The 20721-nt window shown below is 49.3% G+C and overlaps 1 protein-coding gene across 1 annotated transcript; it reads right to left on the reverse strand.

Annotated features, from left to right (window-relative positions):
* Positions 1-2541: 2541 nt before the first annotated feature.
* CUNH20orf96 (chromosome unknown C20orf96 homolog) lies at positions 2542-19585 on the reverse strand. Its single transcript, XM_037497462.2, has 11 exons — positions 19343-19585; positions 18995-19046; positions 18331-18448; positions 11554-11654; positions 8004-8162; positions 6172-6271; positions 5162-5319; positions 4984-5085; positions 4740-4826; positions 4000-4118; positions 2542-3216 (listed from the first exon to the last, which is right to left on the reverse strand). Exons 1-11 carry the CDS (start codon positions 19360-19362, stop codon positions 3156-3158), a joined length of 1077 nt encoding a protein of 358 aa, XP_037353359.1. The 5' UTR covers positions 19363-19585; the 3' UTR covers positions 2542-3155.
* Positions 19586-20721: the final 1136 nt, after the last annotated feature.

The raw sequence follows: 20721 nt of genomic DNA on the forward strand, positions 1-20721 counted from the left end.
ACGCCGGTTCGATCCCCGGCTGCTCCCCGGCCACCGGAGGAGGGTCCCGCATGGCGCACAGACCTCTCCTGCCGCCACTGCTCCCCTCAGCAGTGTACTTCGGTCCTTCTGCCTGCTCTGTTCTCCACTCTGGCTCTGGTGAATTCTCTCACCCTCCCGTACTTCTGACTGTACCCAGTGCTTGTATAAATCAATCAATCAATATTGTATAAATAAATAAATCTTAAAAAAAAAAATAAAACTTCACCATGAGCAGAACTCTGAAATGATATGGTCCTGGCCCTCCCCACAAATCCACACCCCAGATGCAACACTCCTGCTGACCCAGAGGCTTCTCTCTCAGCTCCTTGTTACTGCCCCAGGCACCTGACAATGGCAAGAGGATTCCGTTGCAATGGCCAAGTCCATGAATATGTCATTGGACATCTCAGCTTTACCAGAGCTCACTTAGCCCTAGCATAGGTATGGGACACTCAGAACCCAACTGCCAAGGCCGCTGGACATCAATGTTATTGGGCCCATGCACCTTCTAGAAACTACTGCCAGATATATGGGCTCCTCCTACCCTCACTACACCAACAACCTAGCAAGTCTAAATGCAAAGCCTGAGATGCCTGGAACAAGAGCTCCTGTGTGTATTTGTGTGCACCTGCACGGGGGCACACCTGTGGGTCTGAAGATGGACCACGTGCAGCTGAGTAGGTTGGGGCGCTCCAGGTATAGCTGGCACGTGCAGGGCAACTACTGCAGCTGCAGGCACGTGGGCTGTGTGCCAGCGAGGGAATCTGCATGTTCAGCTTCAGATCGGGATTTTGCTCACTTGTCTCAGAACTCAGTGTCACTTCACTATAAGGAGTCCAGCTTCCTGCTAAAAACCTGTGTGTGATTTTTCAAGCCAACCATAGGCCTTTCCAAAGGCTTTGCCCAGCAGGCCTCATAGGGTTAGCTGCCCTCCACACACAAGCCTGGGAGGCACAGCCAGAGGGCGCTGTAGCTAAGGCCTCAGCCCCTGGGTCCCCAGGCCCTCATGCATTCCCAGCCCAGCCTTCCTGCAGAGAAGAGCCTTTTCACCCCTTTATGGGACTGAGACAGAGTTGGGGGGGGGGCAGGGCTTCCCTCTCTCCATTATGCAGCTCGCTCACTCCCACCCTGGCCCCCTGGCCCATACAATTGCAGGAATCTCTTCTTGGAGGCTCCTTACATCCTCTGGGGCCACCTGACCCTCCATGGTGCCATTCACGGGGAAAATGGAATAGGCTAGAATAGCCCTTCTTCCAAGTAGCCTCTTCCCTAGACCATCACAGTAAGCAATTAAAGGCTTGACTGTTCCTTGCATCATGACTCTGACACGGGCAGCTCAGTTCAGCTCAGTGAGCTGCCGACAGCATAGGGACTGAGGAACTGCTTCTGCAACTTTCCAGCCTGGTGGCTTTGGAAAGATCACTTATCTCTTCCTGCTTTGGTTCCTGCACCCAGAGAGTGGAAATGCTAACAATACCTACCTGACAGGGCTGTATGAGGATTGAACTGATATCTACAAAGCAGAGAGTGAGTTCAAGCTAAGTGTTGGCTGTCGATCTGTCTGGAAAGCCACAGGCTCTGGAATAGGCCTGTCAGCTTAGCCCGAGTCACTGTCCCACCACCATCTCTTCCCCTCCCCCCAGGGACAGAACACGTGCCCCAGACTCCCCTCTTGGGCTGGCTCAGGGTGGGCATGTGAGGTCATCAATCCAGTCACAGTGAACCTTAAGGTTGGCTGAAAATTCTGGGACAGAGACACTCTCTTTCCAGCAAGACATGAAAGGGAACGCCAACCCCGACCACAGCAGACACTGGCAGCAATCCTGGGAGCCAAGGAGTGTCAAACTTGGGGAGAGGAAAAGGCCTTGGAGGACAGAGCAGAGAAGTGGAAACTGGGTCCTTGGTGCAGCCATGCCTCCCCCAGAATATGTATTGACCTGCGCCCGTTACTCTTTAGGCCAATCTGAGCGGGGTATTCTATTACTTGTGACCAAGTCTCCTATCAAACAGAGTGGCTGTGTGAGTGGCAGAGGCTCTTGGGAGTTGCAGCAGTTGGGGGCCCCAGGGAAGCCAACTCTAAGCTGGAATAGGGGGTGCCGGGGTATTAGTGAGTGCCCATGGAATCGACCACTGGGGAAGGGAGAAGTCTGCCGAACTTCCAGAAGTCAAGCTGCAAGGTGGGCCCAAGATAGTTCTACTGACCAACCCTGGTGGTGGTAGGAGGTGGAGGTGGTGCAGCATCTGCAGGCAGAAAGCCCTTCAGAGTTGTCCCAAATGAGGCTGGGAGGGCTGGGTCTTTGGTATTTGAACACCAAGAGGTCCCTGGGTGTGGGAAGGGGCTTGGCCTTGGGTGGGGCGTTCTCCCAGGTGAGGCAGGCTCTGAAGGGTCTGAGCACGGAAACACACCTGCCACCAGCACCACCAGTGTCTGGAGAGACAAGTCCTTGCTGGAAGTCCTTGCTGAGTCCTGGTGGCTCATCTTGGCCCACCATGGAGGGAAACTATGCCCAACCGTGCCCGGGCTCAGGCTTCTGCTCGTGTCCATATGCAGCTGGGGCAGAGGCAGTGGACAGGCGGTGGCACTAGACAAGAGGCGGCCCCAGTGATGAAGGCCCAGCAAGTTCCTGGGTGTATCAGACACAAGCGTGTTCCCTCCACCCTGGCACTGGCCTTGACAGGCCTGGGCCAAACTGGGAGGCAAACTGTACCAGGAAGGGAGTGGCCACAGCCACCGAGCCATGGGGATTCAGGCAGGGGGTCACCCCAGCCCTGCTCTAGCGGTTCGAGCCCCAGATGGGGTCAGTACTGTTGCGCACCCCTCAGCTTAAGACAATGTCCATTCCCACTACACCTGCTACAAGGTAGAGAACCCCCAGGCACTGGCAAAGCACAAAAGCAAACCCAGCTTTACTGGTAAAAAGGAAAGGCAGGTTTGACTGGGAATCCCGACCTGGCCCAAGCAGCAGTACCAAGCGGAAAGGAGGGAGGAAGGGACAAAAGGAGGGGGAAGGAAGGAAAGAGAGGGAGGAAAGGGAGGTACGAGGAGGGACGGCGGGCCAGGGCCTGAATGGAGATGTGAAGCCCAGGGTCCAGGCGCACAGGGCTGGGAGGGAGGGGAGGCCGTGGCCCCGCCCCTAGAAGGGCAGCACCTCTTCCACGGGGATGTTGAGGATGACGTCCATGTCGGGGGTGCACCTGGTAGGAAAGAGCAAAGAGAGGTGAGAGGGGCCAAGTGGGGGTCCCCGAGTTGCAGGTCGGGGACATGCGCTCAGAGGAGGCTTGTCTGAGAACACAGTTACTTAGCCGAGGGGCCCCATCCCCAAACACAATCGTGAACTCATGTGCAACGGTGTGTGTGTGCACGTGCTCGCACCCACACAGGTAAGAAATGGAGGCAGGGTGGGGTTGGCGGGACTCATGTCCCCTGCAGAGGTCTGAGGTACACAGGGATGAGGACTGGGCTCGGACAGGCCACGACGAGGGTCATAGTGCCAGGGTTGTATTGTGCCCCCATGGAGAGGCCTGGCCTAGAGGTATCCCCAAGCCAGGATACCCAGTATCCTCCAGACCCAAAGGAGGGAAGGCAAAGAGCTGGAGCGGGCAGGAAGGAAGTTCTGGCTTTGCGGAGAAGCATGCTAGACAGAAGGCATCCTCTCCTTGCAGGGCGTCTTCCAGGCCATTCAACCACCCCCGCTTAACTCAGCCTTCCTGAACATACCAGGAGCCTAGGGGTGTCCCTATGAGACTGAAATATGCAATCTGGGAACCGGAAGGGTCCACAAAGGTTCCCTAACCCAGCCCGCTGGCAGACGGGGCGCGAAGGCCAGAGAAGGGAAAGGTCAGAGCGGTCACGAGGTCAGAGGCAGAGCTGGGCCGCAGGCTGGGCACCCTGCCTCCCTGCACAGGGCTCCGCCCGCCGCACTCAGCTGCGCCCTGAGAACAGTCCAGACCACGGCCAGTGTGTGAACGATCACCTACTTGGGTCTCCGAAGCAGAACGTCCGCAAATAAGATCTCTCGGGGATCCAGGATCTGGATGTGGAGCTGTTTCACCTCCTTCCTTAATAAGGGTATTTCCGCTTCAAACTGGCCAATAGACTGATGGAAGAGGCCCAGCAGGGGAGAGTGAGAAGCAAAGGTCCCCCAGCCCCAGGGAGAAAAGGGCAAAATGAAAGAGGAAGAAAGACAGCTAAGGACATGGCTGGGCATGGTCACCAGGATCGCCCGGCAGGGGCCCCAGGTGCGGGACAAGGCAGGCTCAGGCTAGTGACATCTGACCGTGCCAGACAAAGTGAGGGGATCATGGAGAACGGACACAGGTTGCAAAGGGATGGCAGAGCCTGATGCTCAGAGTTCATGGGGGTGGTGGAGACGGTAATGACTCACGAAGGCGTGAGCTAATGAAAATGAACGTGGAGGGAGGTGAGTGAGGGGCGTCCACGCTGTAGTGAGCGGTCAATGCCAAGAATTAAGAGGTCGCTGAAGGCAGTGAAACGATGGTTGGTGGGTGACGCCCGTGGGATCGCTACAGGCCCACGACTGGCGCAGGCTCAGGAGGCAGGGCCTACGGCAGCGCTCATCCCCTCTGAGATGAATGACGAGCAATGACAGCACTGGCAAGGAGGAGGGCTCACCCCAGAGCTGGAGGTCCCCTGAACACCAGTCTGACACCCCCAAATCCTGGGACCCTGCCCACTCCCACCTTCCTCGCCCACTCACCTCTCTGAACTTTTCCAAGTATCTCCGCAACTGCTGAGTGTCGCGGGTCTTCTGCAGAAGCGCCTTCTCATGGGGAGACTGGGTTTTCTGTGGAGGGAGAAGGGGTCTGGCCCCGGGTGCCTCTTCCTGGGCAGCCAGGCATGACAGAGACTGGTGGGGCAGCAGGGGCCCTGGAGGCAGAGGATGGAGGGGAGAAAGCAGGGTCGGGGCACACCTGGGTGCCCCACAGCAGTGGGTTACTCACCACCACCAGAGACATCAGAAGCTTTTCCTGCTTCTCCCGTATCTGTTTGGACAAGTTCGCCAGGACCTTTCTGCGCATCTCGTTAATTTCTTCCAGCTCATCCTGGGGGCGGCAGGAGGGTGTTGGCCTTCAGCCCTGCCTCTGCGGGGTCCAGCGGGCAGGGCCAGGGCCCACCTACCTGCTGGCTGTCCTTCATCTGCTGCAGCTGGCGCATGAGGGTAGCAATCTGGACCGACTTGACAGGATACTCATGGTCCATATAAGTGCTCAAGAAGTTCACTTCCTCCTGGGTCTTCTGGATCTTGGCTGTCAGGTGCTTCAACTGCTGCTCCAGTTCTGGGGAGGTCAGGAGGGACAGGAGGTGGGTTCACCCTCACAGACCCCTCCAAAGAAGTCTCCTTGGCCAGTGGATTGGGGCCCGGGCCAAGGCGCTCACACAAAGCTAAGAGGTGGTAAAAGTTAAAGCGCCTAAGGAGTCTTCTCCCCACAGAAGAGGCAATGCTGGGGAGGGAAAAAGTATTGGTGAAGACCCCTCAACCAGTCCCAGTTCTGCCATCAACTTGCTCTGTGACCCTCATGAAGACTGTGCCTCTCTGGGCCTCAGTCTCCTCATGCACATGTTCCCAAGGCAAGGAATCCAGGGAGTGAGGTGACACTGGTTCCAGAAGTTACTACCACAGAACAGTCTAGACAAAGCCTATCCTGTCACCCTCCATGGAGGGGATCCTCAACATGTGAGGTGCCTGACACAACACCCCCCGCCCCCATCTGGAAGACTCCCAGACTGCCCAGTGAAAAGAAACCACAGGCTTGATGGGATGAAAGGAGACCAGGGTCCTGACCCAGCAATGACTCCCAGAGGGACCACGGCAAAAAATCAAGGCAGGATGAGGTAGGATTCTGGCTCCCAGCTGCATAACCTTCAGCTGCCCATTTCACCTCCCTTGGCCTCAGTTTCCTCATCTATAAAAAGGGAGCTGAGTCCCCATCTCACAGGTGGCTACAATGACACACAGGGCCTGGAAGTGCTAAGCACTCCACAGATAAGCTCTGCATCTTAACAATTCCAACAGCCTACACCAAGGGAGATGAGGGGAGTTTCTGGAAAGTAGGTTCAAGTGACTGTCCAGCAGCTGGCCTCCCCACAGGGACAGGGGAGGACTGTGGCATTCACCTCCCGGTGCTTACGGTTCACTTTGGATGCCTCCTTCTCTTCCCATTCCTGAAGCTCACACTTCAACTGCTGCAGCTTCTTCTTGTTTGAGTACTTCAAGATGTCGATGACGTTCTGTGGGAGCCGTGTGGTCAGTCACCTCCAGCCTCTGCTGCAGCCACCAAAGCATAATCTTTCGGGGACCTGCAGCCTGCAGCAGCCATTCGGCACTTCTCAGAGGAGTCCCCAAACCTGGTGCTGGTCCCAGCCTGGCACCCTGAGCAGAGGCTGGAAATAGTCACCTACTGCCCCACCCTCCTGCAAACGTTCCCTGTTATACCACCCACATCAGCCCATGGCCCTACCTCACATGGGGCATCAGTCCCTACTCCCCATTTCATCCAAAATGGCACCAAGGTGTATGGACTTGACCCCCCTACCAACCTCATAGCCACACCCTTCTCTCCATCTCCACTGCCAATCTTCTTCAAGTTCTCATCTCTGCCTGAAATATTACAATAGTTATGCCTAACTGGTCGTCTACTGATTTATCCTGCACACTGCAGTCATAATTATCTTTCCTTAAAAATACAACTAGCGAAAAAAAAAATAAAAAAAAAATACAACTAGCGGCGGGCATCCCTGGTGGTACAACCTATGAAGCAATCTGCAGCTACTGCAGCACGAGTTCAATCCCTGGCCCGTCAGGGAGCTACCCACATGGTGCAGACCCCTCCTGTCTCACCCGCTGCTCCCCTCAGCAGTGTATTTCTATCAGTCTGCCTATTCTGTTCCCCACTCTGTCTCTGGTGAATCCTCTCACCGCCCCCCCCACACATACACATCTGGCCTATACCCCAGCTCTTGTATGCATAAATGAATAAATCTTAAAAAAAAAAAAAATACAACTGGCAGGCCTCCCTGGTGGCACAGGGGTTAATGTCTCAACACTATCAAGCTATTGCCAGCCACTGTGGCATGAGTTCAATCCCCAGCCAGGGAGCTGACCCACATGGCACAGCAGACCTCTCCTGACTTGCCCACTGCTCCCCTCAGCAGTGTACTTCAGTCAATCCGCCTGTTCTGTTCCCCACTCTGTCTCTAGTGAATCATCTCATCCCCAGCACCTCTGGCCTGTACCCTAGTTCTTGTATGCATAAATAAATAAATCTTTTTAAAAAAATTAGAATAACAATGTCCATCCCAATGGTTGCTATAAGGATTATAATGAATATATAAAAGCAACAGTATCACAGCATTAAGTATATGCTAGGGAGGGGGGCATGGTTACTTTCTCTTGCCCACCTACCTTGAACAAGTTCAACCCGTTTGGGGTGGCTGCCCCATCTTACAGAGCTCAGAGGTGAACTCAAAGTGTCCCAGCTGGTAAGTGCTGGCTATGGGGTAAGCCTCCCCCAATCCCAGTCTGATTCTGAAGCCCAGGAGGATGGGGCAAAGGGTGGAGGAGCTGTATCTTCCACGTGGAGAGAGCCGCTGAGTGTGGGGAAACCATGTCCAGATCAAGACTTGGATTTTAGGTCTCACCACATCTTGATTCAAACCCCAGTTCTGGCACTTACACCTATGGGAACCTGGACAAGCTAGCCAGCCTGCCAGGGCCCACTGTACACATTCCAGCAGTCAGGTAGCTCATACCTGCTTTGGAGAGCTGCTGTAAAGAGTAAAAGAGATAATATTCCCCATCGAGCCACGTAGTGGCAGTGCCTCACATGGCTCTAAGTGCAGGGGGCCGGGACAGGCGGAGAGAAGGCAGGAGAGGGCGCCCCAGCACTAAGGAGGGCGGAGACCCGCCGGCGGGCAGCGCCCAGGGCAGAGGCGGGGCTGCGGGGCCTGGGTGGGGACTCACCGAGAGGGTCTCCTGCTGCTGCAGCTTTGTCCGCACTGTCTGGGCCACGCTGTCCTCCATGTCCTGGATGGTCTTCACCAGGTGCTGATTGTGCTTGGTGAGGAAGCTCTCGTGGTGGCAGAGCTCCTGGAGTGCGTTTCGCCGGTTCCTGATCATCGCCTGCGGGCAGAGAAGGGCAAGGCTGGGGCCCCACCCGCAGCCTCCCGGAGCTAGGGGACCACTGTCCTCCCGCCGCACACCTGCCCCTCGTGGCCGCCACTGGTAAATGCGGCCCAAGCGGGGCGGTGGCTCCCCATTGTGTGCGGGTCAGAGCACCTCCGACGACTTCACTCCTTCTGGAAAGCCCGATTCCCCCTATTTTACATCTCTGAAGTGGGGACATGTCTTAAAATTGGCAGCTTGTCCCAACCTAATTGACAAATATTTTATTAGTGGACAAATAAAATAAAGGTGAGCCTTATTATCAATGGCTTTTCAGAATCAATGAAATATAATAGTAGAAGTAGTAATAGAAAAGCCCCAGGGGGCCTCCCCTGGTGGAGCAGGTGGTTGAGCGCTGCACTGTGAAGATGTCTGCAGCCTCTGCAGCGCAGGTTCGATCCGGGCCGGCAGCAAGGGTCCCACATGGTGCGGCAGACCTCTCCTGTCTCCCCAGCTGCTCCCCTCAGCAGTGTATTTCCTCAGTCTGCCTGTTCTGTTCCCCGCTCTGTCTCTGGTGAATCCTCTCACCCTCCCGCACATCTGGCCTGTACCCCGGTTCTTGTATTAAATAAATAAATATTTTTTAAAAAGTGAATGAAAAGCCCCAGGTAGATAAGGTAGCAGAGGTGACAGGCCATGTCTGCAGGAGAGGCAGAGTGAATGATAACCACCACCATTTCTCTCAGGCAGCTGAGCTGTTCTCTCTCATTTCATACAACACCCCTGTAAAACATTAAGGGGCTGGGGGGTTAAGTGATTTGCCTAAGGTCACCACAGAAGGTACATAAAATCTACAATAACAATTGTTGAGGGACTACTATGTGTCAGGCACCATGCCTCCTGGCTCAGGACACAGATTATTAGTTCATCCTCTCAGAGCCTAGGTTTACTAACTTTATTTTATTCATAAGTGAAAGCTCAGAGGTTAAGTGACTTGCCCAAAGTCACACAGCCAAAAAGTGATGGCACAGGAACTGGGGGAAAGGCCGACTTCTGACTAATGTCTGTCTTTCTACTATACTAAGACAAGGAACCAGGTGGGCTGAAAACTGCAAGGTGTGACTGAATCTCGTAATGATTAAGACTTGGATTTTAGGCCTCATCACACCTTGTTTCAAATCCCACCTCTGGCACTTACCACCTGTGGGAACCTGGCAAGTTAGTCAACCAGCAGGGCCTGACTATACTCATTCTAAAGGTCAGGAAACTCACACCTGCTTCCGAGAGCTGCTGTAAGAAGCGAAACAGATAACTTTCCCCCATAAAGTCACTATTTTCTTGTCTGTCTCCCCCACTACCATGTCCACATGCAGCCAGGATGGGTCACAGCTGCACCTCCAGCACACGGCACAGTGCCTGGGGCTCCGGAGCTATGGGCTGAACAAACAGATGAGTATTCTTTGGGGTTTTTAAAAATTCACTTATTACATGTCTTCCCACTAAAGTGTTAGTTCCATGCAGCACAAACTCTGGGTGCCAGGTTCAAAGCTGTGTCCCCAACACCCAGCATGGTACCTGGCACATAGAATGTACTTTCTCAAGACTTGCAGATGGAGCAAATCAGTGTCCTGAGAGTGAGGGGAAGAATCAGGATCCTATTCCAACTCCAAAACACACCAACTAAGTAATTTCCACTCACTTCTTGTTTCCACCTCGTCCCCAAAGTCCATTCACACAGCAGTGGCAGCCCAAAGATTCTGGCAAAAACCTAAGTCAGATCACATCCCTGTTCTCTTCAGACTCCTCCAGGGTCTTCCTGTCCTACTCAGCATATAAACACAAAGCCTAATCAGACTACAGCACCATATACAGGTTTACCCCCTATGCCCCCCACACTGGCCATCTTTCTCCCTCTTCACTTACCCCCGTCACACAGACCTCAGGACCTATGCACTTGCAGATCTCCACCTCCTTCAGATTATCAGCCCCTTAGTGGCCTTCTCTGATCACCCTATCTAAAAGTCACAGCCACTCCCTCCTCTGTGCCCAATAGTCCCCAATCTTACCCTTATACATCTTCATAGCTCTTAGCATTGCCACACATATATTTATTTGTCTTGCTTACTGTCTCTCTCCCAGTAGAATGTGAGGTCCCTGAGTCAGAGGCCACATCACTGAAAACCCACACTTAGAAAACACCTTGGCACATAGTAGGTATTCAGTAACTATTCAATGAATGAATGATGACAAGAGATGCTATAGGAAATGGTTAGGAGTATAGGTTTTAGAACCAAATCACCCAAAGTCCATGTTTTATACTGAACAAAAATACATAAACCCTTCTAAAGTCAGGATAAAAATAACATCAGAAATATGAGTTTCTCCATGAAGCACACTGGACTATCTCTAAACCATTTGTGCAAAATTAAAGGTTAAAGGAGAAAAATGGTTTCAAAGCAAATACATTTTCCCCTGTTTCTTTATATAGTAGTCATTGTTCACTGTGCTATTAAAAACTTCCTTGAGGGCCTCCCTGGTGGTGCAAGGGGTTAAGACGCAACCTATGAAGCTATCCGCAGCCTCTGCAGCATGAGTTTTATCCTGGGCTGGCCAGAGAGCAACCCACATGGAGAATCAGACCTCTCCTGACTCGCCTACTGCTCCCCTCAGCAGTGTGTTTCAGTCAGTCTGCCTGTTCTGCTTCCCACTCTGTCTCTGGTAAATCCTCTCATTTCCCTCACCTCTGGCCTATGCCCCAGTTCTTGTATGCATAAATAAATAAATCTTAAAAAAAAAAAAACTTCCTTGAGAAGTCCAGAATTATTCCATATTTCTATGTAATACTTACATAGAAATGTTTATTATTTTACTTTCTGCTACGGATGTTAAAGACCTCTCTTCTTTAATCATTTCAAATACTCTGAAACTTTCACACAATAACAGGAACCATGAAAACAATGGATGGTGAGAAAATTAATTTTCTAAAATTGTACCAACTGGTATGAAAAACTAATAGTAAGCTTCTAATAAGCCTTGCTTCAAGATGCACTGCATTCCATGAAAGGTTAATTTACTGGAAATTTTAAAATGAACAAGCCACTAGACTGTTTCTAATGCAGTAAAATAAAAAGTGATTCTGATCATTTTTCTTAGTCTTAAATGCAACAGCAAACACTTTGCTTAACTAGTTCTGAACCCTGGCACCGACCACTTTCTGGCTGTATGAACAGGTACAAATCATTTATCTCCCTGCACCTCAGTATCCCCATCTGTAAAACAGGGATAAGTGTGCCCACAGGACTGCTGCCAGGAGGCAGGAGGAAACGAAGAAGTCAGGCACCCCTGGAGAGCTCTGTGTATGTTTGCTGTACTCCTGGGTCCAGGGCCTGTGGGAAGCAGCTTCTCATACTCTCATCAGCCGGATTCTGGCCTGCATCTCCGTAGGGTCCACCTTATCTCGTGAATTCCTCTTTTGGTTCGGCCTCAACAAGCTGGGCTTGGAATGCAACCCTAGAGCACAGGGAAGAGCAGGGAGAGAGTGAGAGCAGTGGTAGGCCTGGAGTCAGGTCCCAGGGGACACACCATCCACAAGATGACACAGGCCCCAATGCCAACCACTCATGGCTACTCATGTGTCACACCGAGCAGAGGTTGAAACACAACCATCATCACCAAGCTCCTGGGCCTCACTCTGGGCCAATAGGAGGGACAGAGAAGCCCTGGGGAAAGCAAGGGCTGTGGGGATGAGAAGAGGCAAGGAAAAGGGGAGCAGAGCCAGGCACCCCCAGTATCAACTCATCCAGAGCAGGAATATCCACGTTTCTTGTCTTGCCAGTGGCTGGTGCAATGTGGAACAGCAAGACCAGAGTGTGGCAGGCCTGAGTTCAGATCCCTGCTCTCCCCGCACCTGATCAGTGGCAAGGGTAGATGGGATAGGGCTCAAGAGCAAGAACTATGAGCCAGACAGCCTGGGTCTGAACCTAGGCTCTGCCTTCTACTAGCTGGATAACCATGGGCAGATCACATGACCGCTCTGTCCCTCATAAAAGCTGTGGTCCTGCCAGAATTGGACAATATGGAAATAATTCTTTTTTTTAAAGATTTATTTATGCATACAAGAACTGGGGCACAGGCCAGAGGTACAGCGGGGCAAGAGGACCCACCAGAGACAGAGTGGAGAGCAGAACAGGTGGATTGATTGAAGTCCACTGCTGAGGGGAGCAGCAGGGGAGTCAGGAGAGGTCTGCTGCGCCATGTGGGTAGCTCCCTGGCAGGCCAGGGATACCAACTCGTGCTGCAGAGGCTGTGGACAGCTTCATAGCGCTGTGCTTAACCCCCTGCGCCACCAGGGAGGCCCCTGGAGATAATTCTATCAGAATAAGGTATTTGAACAGTGTGTCCTTAGCGCACTTGCATCTTCTCAGCCTTCCTAAGACAAATCACCCAAAAGACTGCAACTACAAGCCCCTAACCACACACAGCAACCCAGTTTATTTCAGAAAAATATATTATGTCTTTAGTAGATTTACATCCTTGACCCTGGGAAATTTTCATAATAAGTGTTGAGGTGAAGAAGTAAATTAACATAATTCTATGTTCAATTTATGAATAACCTGTATCTATCTGGTATTTAATTAAATTGTTTAAGAGAATTTGTAGATTAATGTGTAGGGTTTCTTTTGTTTTTTTTTTTAAAGATTTATTTATTTATTTATACAAGCACTGGGTACAGTCAGAAGTGCAAGAGGGTGCGAGAATTCACCAGAGCCAGAGCAGGGAGCAGAGCAGGCAGAAGGACCGAAACACACTGCTGAGGGGAGCAGTGGGTGGCAGGAGAGGTCTGCGCGCCATGTGGGACCCTCGCCAGTGGCCGGGGATCGAACCGGTGCTGCAAAGGCTGCAGGCAGCTTCACAGCCCAGTGCTCAACTGCTGCACCACTGGGGAGGCCCTTAATGTGTAGTTTTAGCTTTCAATGTGTAAATGAGATTTTTATGTAGATTTAAGTTGAAACATATAAGGCACTCTTATTAAATTTGTGTATAAATTACTGAAACTTTTTTTTGTAAGATTTATTTATTTATGCATACAAGAGCTGGGGCACAGGCCAGAAGGTGAGGGGGGTGAGAGGATTCACCAGAGACAGAGTGGGGAACAGAACAGGCAGACTGACCAAAGTACACAGCTGAGGGGAGCAGCGGGCAAGTCAGGAGAGGTCTGCTGCACCATATAGGTTGCTCCCTGGCCGGCTGGGATTGAACTCGTGCTGTAGTGGCTGCAGATAGCTTCATAGGTTGTGTCTTAACCACCAGGGAGGCCCAAATTACCAAAGCTTTTAAGGAATATAAGATTAACCTATATTTAGAAGTTTATTCATTAGATGTACAAAAATCATTTAAATATTCAATAGATTTTGTTAATCAGACAATTATTTGAAAATGAAATTGGGGGCCTTTTTGGTGGCACAGGGGTTAAGTCTCAGCACTATCAAGCTATGGCCAGCCACAGCAGCATGAGTTCCATTCCCAGCCAGCCAGGGAGCTAACACACATGGCGTAGCAGACCTCTCCTGTCTCACCCGCTGCTCCCCTCAGCAGCCTGTTCTGCCTGTTCTGTTCCCCACTCTGTCTCTGGTGAGTCCTCTCACCCCCCACAGCTCTGGCCTACACCTCAACTCTTGTATGCATAAATAAAATAAATCTTTTTTTAAAAAAATAAATGAAATTGAATATATTAAAAACTGAAATGTGGTTTAAAAAGTCTAGAGGGGGGGACTTCCCATTGGCACAGTGGTTTGAGCACAGCGCTGTGAAGCTGTCTGCTGCTGCTGCAGTGCGGGTTCAATTCCCGGCCGGCCAGGGAGATTACAATATGGCAGGGCAGATCTCTCCTGTCACGCCCGCTGCTCCCCTCAGCAGTGCTTTCGGTCTGTCTGCCTGTTCTGCTCCCCACTCTGTCTCTAGTGAATCCTCTCACCCTCCCGCGCCTCTGGTCTATACCCCAGCTCTTGTATAAAAATAAATAAATCTTAAAAAAAAAAAAAAAAAGTCTAAGGGAATTTAATTAACCAAGTTCCAAAATGCCCCTACAAGTGTTTACAAAAATTATAAGATTTGTAAACTGAACTCACTTAGGAAGATTTGTAGCTTTAATAATGAGTACTTATTTTCTTAGTGGTAGTACTCCTGCTCTATCTCCTCTTTTAATTAAGCTTTTTATTTTTTTTAAATATTATTTTTCTCATGTCTAGTAATTTTTTTTTAATTTTTTTAATAGAGGCATGTTTTATTTATTTGTTTGTTTGTTTGTTTGTTTATACATGCACTGGGTACAGTCAGAAGCGCGGGAGGGTGAGAGAATTCACCAGAGCCAGAGCGGGGAGCAGAGCAGGCAGAAGGACCGAGGTACACTGCTGAGGGGAGCAGCGGGCGGCAGGAGAGGCCTGCGCGCCATGTGGGACCCTCCTCTGGTGGCCAGGGAGCACCCGGAGATCGAACCAGCGCCACAGAGACCACGGGCAGCTTCGCAACCCAGCGCTCAACCACTGCGCCACCGGGGAGGCCCTAAGCTTTTTATTTTGAGAGAAATTCAGGTTCACATGCAGTTTTCAGAAATAATACAGAGAAATTCTCTGTACCCTTAACCCATTTTCTCCCAAAGGCGGCATTGTGCATTGCCAAGAAGGGCATGTGGACATTAAGAGAGACAAGAAACAGCATTTCGGTGACCACAAGGATCTCTTTCGTTGACTTTTACAGCCACCCTATCTCCCTCCTCCAGCCTCTCTTCCAATCCTCCTCCCCATTTCTAACCACTGGCAATCACTAATCTGTTCTCCAGTTCTATCCTTGTCATTCCCAGAATATTATATAAATGGAATCACACAGTTTGTAACTTGTGCAATTGGGTTTTTTCAATCACCATAATTCTCTAGAGATCCATCCCAGATAGTGAGTATATGCATAACTCTTTCCTTTTCATTGCTGAATAGTATCCCATGGTAAGGGTGTACCATTCACCCATTAAAGGACATCTGGATCACTTCTAGTCTCAGGGCATTATGAATAAGGCTGCTATGAACATTCAGGCACTGGTTTTTATGTGACCCTAAGTTTTCATCTTCCTGGAATAAATGCCCAAGAATGCAATTGTTGGGTCATTTGGCAACTGTGTGTTAGTTTCATTAGAAACTTCCAGAGGAGGGCCTCCCTGGTGGCGCAAGGGGTTAAGACGCAACCTATGACACTATTCGCAGCCACTGCAGCACAAGTTCAATCCCCATCCAGGGAGCAACCCATATGGTGCAGCAGACCTCTCCTGTCTCGCCCGCTGCTCCCCTCAGTAGTGTATTTCAGTTCGATCTGCCTGTTCTATTCCCCACTCTGTCTCTGGTGAGTCCTCTCACCTCTGGCACCTCTGGCCTGTACCCCCGTTCTTGTATGCATAAATAAATAAATCTTTAAAAAAAAAAAAAAAGAAACTTCCAGAGGAGCTGCACCATTGTACATCTCCACCAACAAAGTATGCATGATCAGTTTCTCCTCTTTGTGCCATTTGGCGTTACTGCTATTTTTTATTTTCCATCATTCTCACACATGTGCAGTGACATATCACTGTAGTTTAATTTGCACACCCCTAATGGATAATGATGGTGAGCATCTTTTCATGTGCTTATTTACCATATGTAAATCCTCTTCAGTGAAAAGTCTTTGTGTCTTTTGCCCATGTTCTGACTGAATTGTTTGTTTGACTACTGAGTTTTGAGCATTCGCTATGTGTTGTACATAGCAGTCTCGTTGCAATATTTTCTCCAAATCTATAGTTGTCTTTTCACTCTCCTAATGGGGTCTTTCACAGAAAGAAAGGAGTCCAACTTATTCACTTTTTTCCTTTCTCTTTTCTGGATTGAATGTCAGTGTGAAGTCTAAGAAGCTTCACTTGGCCATGAGTCCCAAAGAGTTTTCTCGCCTATATTTATTCTTCTAAAAGTTTCACATTTTCACATTTTACCCATACTTTTTGTTTTACATTTACACTTTGAGTTAGTTTTGTATACTCTTTGAGACTTAAATCAGGTTTGTTGTTTCCTATGAATATCCAGGGCCTCCAGCACCACTTGTGGCGAAGAATTTCACAAATATGGGGGATGGGGACACTACTTGTATCTGTGGGTGGGATGAGGACAGGGATGCTAGATATCCCCCAGGACTGGACAGTCCCATAGAACATAGACTTGTCCTATGTCCTGAATAACTTTCCCAAGTCCTATTAGTTAGCAATATAGGTGAAAGCCCTATTTATAATGACCAAACCCTAGAACGTGACTATGCTTTACATATAAACCAAAAACTAGGGCCTCCCTGGCACTATCAAGCTATGAGCCACTGCAGCATGAGTTCCATCCCTGACCAGGGAGCTGACCCACATGGCACAGCAGACCTCTCCTGTCTTACCTGCTGCTCCCCTCAACAGTGTGTTTCAGTCAATCCGCCTATTCTGCTACCCACTCTGTTCTCTGGTGAACACTCTCACCCCCCACCTCTGGCATACACCCCAGTTCTTGTATGCATAAATAAATAATAATAAATCTTTTTTTAAAGATTTATTTATTTATACAAGAACTGGGGTACTGTCAGAGGCACAGGAGGGTGAGAGAATTCACCAGAGACAGAGCAGGAAGCAGAACAGGCAGAAGGACTGTTCTGAGGGGAACAGCAGGCAAGGCAGAAGTGGTCTGCTGCGCCATGTGGGTTTCTCCCTGGCCGGCCAGGAATCGAACCAGCGTTGCAGAGGTTGCGGACAGCATCATAGGGCGGTACTCAACCTGCTGCACCACCGGGGAGGCCAGTAATAATAAATCTTTAAAAATAAATAAACCAAAAACTATTTTGCAGGGCTTTACTGAAATGCTGAATCTTCCAGTGAAGCAGCTACAATCAAGGGAATCATATACTTTGCTTTGTTTAGAACTTTACCAAGACAGGGGAACCATTTTGGAAAGCATGGCTGCAGTGGGAAAACCCCTCGAGTCCCGGTAACCCAACACTTCAGTCTACATTTGCAACCATTATATTCACTGTGATTCTACAACTATGTTCTGATGACTTTCATGTGTCTTCTAGTGGAGCCCAACCTAAGCATTTGCATACAGAAATATATATTATTTAGTGACAAACAATTTTCCTCTTATTATTCCTTTACAATTAGGGTATTATTTTGGTTTTTGTTGTTTTTTTTCTTTTTTTGTAATCAAAAAAATAGGTAAGTTATATAATCTATGAAGCTAATTTAGGACACTAAGTAATAGTACAAAATATTTGTTATTTAGGAACACTGAGTCTGATAGTGTTGACTAATGAGGCTTTACATCATAGATCTCATTTAATTCTTACAGCCCTATGAGATATTAGTGTACTCGTTTTACAATTGAGAAAACTAAAGATCAGAGAGATCAATGACCTCCCCAAGTGAGTAAATGGCAGAGCCAAGATTTGAACCTATGTCTGGGCTGAGGCCTCAGAACCCCCTGGAAAGCATGAGGATGATGTGGCAGAGATTATTCTGAATTCATCAAACCCTGATTTATTTTCCTCCTGGACACAAAGCTGGAATACATTTCTCATCTTCCATTGTGTTCAGGTCATGTGTCTGAGTCATGGCCACTGGAGTATGAGTGGGAATGATATGTGTGGCTACAAGTCTGGGCACCCCCAAAACTAAATACAAAATCATCTATATTCTTGTTCTCTCCTTTCCTTCTCTGCCAGCTGGGTACACAACTATTAAGCAGAGGACTTCAAGATCTTACAAAATGAGCTACAGGTTGAAGAAGCCTGGATCCCTGAATGATCACGTGGAAAAGATTACCTACTCTTTGCAGATCCACGAATGTACTCTGACAGAAATGAGAAATAAACCATCATTTCTAGGGGAAAATGATGGTTTTGAAAAATATAGTCTCAATTTAACCATTATCTCTCTCTTGGGCTCAGGACCACACACAAAATAAGACACTAGAGCAGGAAAAGTTCTTTTAAAGATACAATTCAACTCCCTCTTTTCTTTTTATTAATGTGTATTAATACTTGAAATCTGGGAGTTGTTTTAGGGGTTAGCCTACCCTCAAATAAATGGGTAATTTGTCCTGACCCCAACCCCACCACCAGTCCCCGACATGCCTCTGCCCACCTGGTTGAATGCTAGTGAAAGACTTCATTTTGCCTTTCTTGTGGCCGTTGGCTTGCTGGACTGGAGGAAGAGCAGATGGCTTGGTTTTCTGGTTGGACCGCTGCCATGGAACATAGGCCTAACAGACATAATACAATCAGTCACACAACTGATGGGTTCAAATTTTGCAGGCATCAGCTTCACCCCTAACAGACATCAGTGACCGTGAGCAAGTCACAGATACCTCTCTGAGCCTCAATTTTCTGATCTGTAAACTGGATCCAATAATAAAACCTACTCCATGGGTTGGTGCAAGAATTCCAACACAGGAATTGCAAAATATGTGATAAGTACCCCATAAATGTTAGTTGTCACTTTATCAGCCACTCAGAATTAACTAAACACATACAGGCTCTGAGATGTTAAGAACTGAGAGAAAAAGAAAGCATGTAAAAGAACCCATAGGGAATGAGAGCAGCAAAGAAAGACAAGTAAGAAAGCAGTCTAACATACGTTTGTATTCTGATAAAGCTATGAGCAAACTGGGGTTCAGAAACATGTCCTGTGTCCCACAGCTGGGTCTGGACTTCAGGTCTCCACGCTCTTATCAGCCAGGGCAGTCCCAAGCGTGGGGGTGTGACACAGGAGGACAAAAGTGATGAGCCCCCATCCCCTTCTGACTCACCAGATCCTTGTGGAACTTGTGGTTTGAGGCGCGAATGCTATAGTGACTCGGCCTGTAAAGAGTCGGGGAGGAAAAGAAGGTCCATAATCCCCAACCCCATTGGGACCACAAGCAGCAATGGTGAAAAACAGACGTGGGGTCTCCAACCCAAACCGCAGTTTACCAGGGACGAGGACAGACCTGCAGCTGGAGCATGAAGGGGGCGGAGCTAGCTATATAAGGCCGTGGTGGGCGGGGCCAAAGACCGCGGGAAGACCTCGCCGCAGGGACCAAGCGGAGGGGGGGCAAGCACGCATGCGCACCATCGCCCGCCCGCCCCACCCCTACCCCATGCTATTTTTCACCTACTTCTGCACGACCAGCGCCATTGGAGAAAAGGGAAGACGAGTCGTGAGTCCGTGAGGCCCTGGTCTCTTGGGATGCCTATTTATTTGGCTTCTCCGATTTCCTTATCTCAGCATGAATCGCGCGGTCCCCTAGGCCACTCGAACTTCCCAGAAACTGGACGCTTTCTTTCCGGTCTCGGTCTCCAAGGAAACGGACGCGAACTACGGAGTGCCTAGAGGGTCGAATCTCGCTAAAGAAAATGTAACTCTCCCACTTGCTATTCAACTTGGATTCGAATACCCTTGATCTTCAAAACCGGGGTGGGAAGAGCACAAGGGACTATGGTTATGGTACCCGGGTGAGTTGGCGGTGGGAATTTATCGGGGACTACAACTGAGTGGAGAAAGCATGCATTGTATAAAAATGAAGAATGATGTAAAATATATATATAATTTTTTTAAAAACCCTTGATCTTGTCCTGCCCATAATCATAGAGAATTATGTCATATTTTTCCATTCTGTTAACCTACCATCACTTCATTCTCCCTGGTCACTCATTGCTAATGACTTTGCCTCCTGTTTCACTGAGAAAATCATCGTTGGGAGAGTAAACTCACAAGTTTGCATCACCTCATTTACCCGCATACCTATATCCCTCCTGTGACTCTATCAACTACCTAAGACTGACTCCTACAATGGTGCTCTGAATCCTACCCCATTCCTCACTGCCTAATCACCCAGGCTTCACTCTCCAATAAAATTGTCTTTGTTGATGCCACAGTGGCCTCCATTTTGTTAAACCCCAGAGTTACTTCTGAAGCCTCCATTTCCTTGATCCATTTCCACAGTGGATTACTCCTCCGTGAAACATCTTCTAAACTAGAGGTACAGGAAACCACTCTTGAGTTGCTTCCTATCTCCTTTTCAGTCTCCTTTGCTGGTTCCTCCTCTTCTCCCAGTTATTGGAGTCCCTTCCTCCTAGATGCAGTCTTCTCTTATTCTCTACCTGCTCTCATTCTATTGGTGCTCTAGTTTCATGACTTCCGATGCCATCTCTATCCAGATGCCTCCCAGACTCACGTCTCCAACTTCTCCCAACCAAATGCCTCCAACTCTACCATACAATCTTTCCCCAGAAATATTTCACCCCAACTCAGAATGGCAGCTCTCTTCCTGGAAGCATCCTTGACTCATAATTCATCTCTCAACCCACATCCAGCTCTGACAGCAATACCTTCAAAATATATCTTGGACCCTTAACTACCACCACCCATACTTACACATACCCCTCTTTCCTCTCACAGCTGGACTACAGTACTAGCTCCCACACTTGCCCCTCTCCAGTTCTCCACACCCCAGATTTGTGAGATAGAGCAAAGATTTTTTTTTAAGATGTATTT

This window comes from Talpa occidentalis, unplaced genomic scaffold (assembly GCF_014898055.3).
Source record: "Talpa occidentalis isolate TD23 unplaced genomic scaffold, MPIMG_talOcc4v2.1 talOcc4.10, whole genome shotgun sequence".
Taxonomy (NCBI): Eukaryota; Metazoa; Chordata; class Mammalia; order Eulipotyphla; family Talpidae; genus Talpa; species Talpa occidentalis.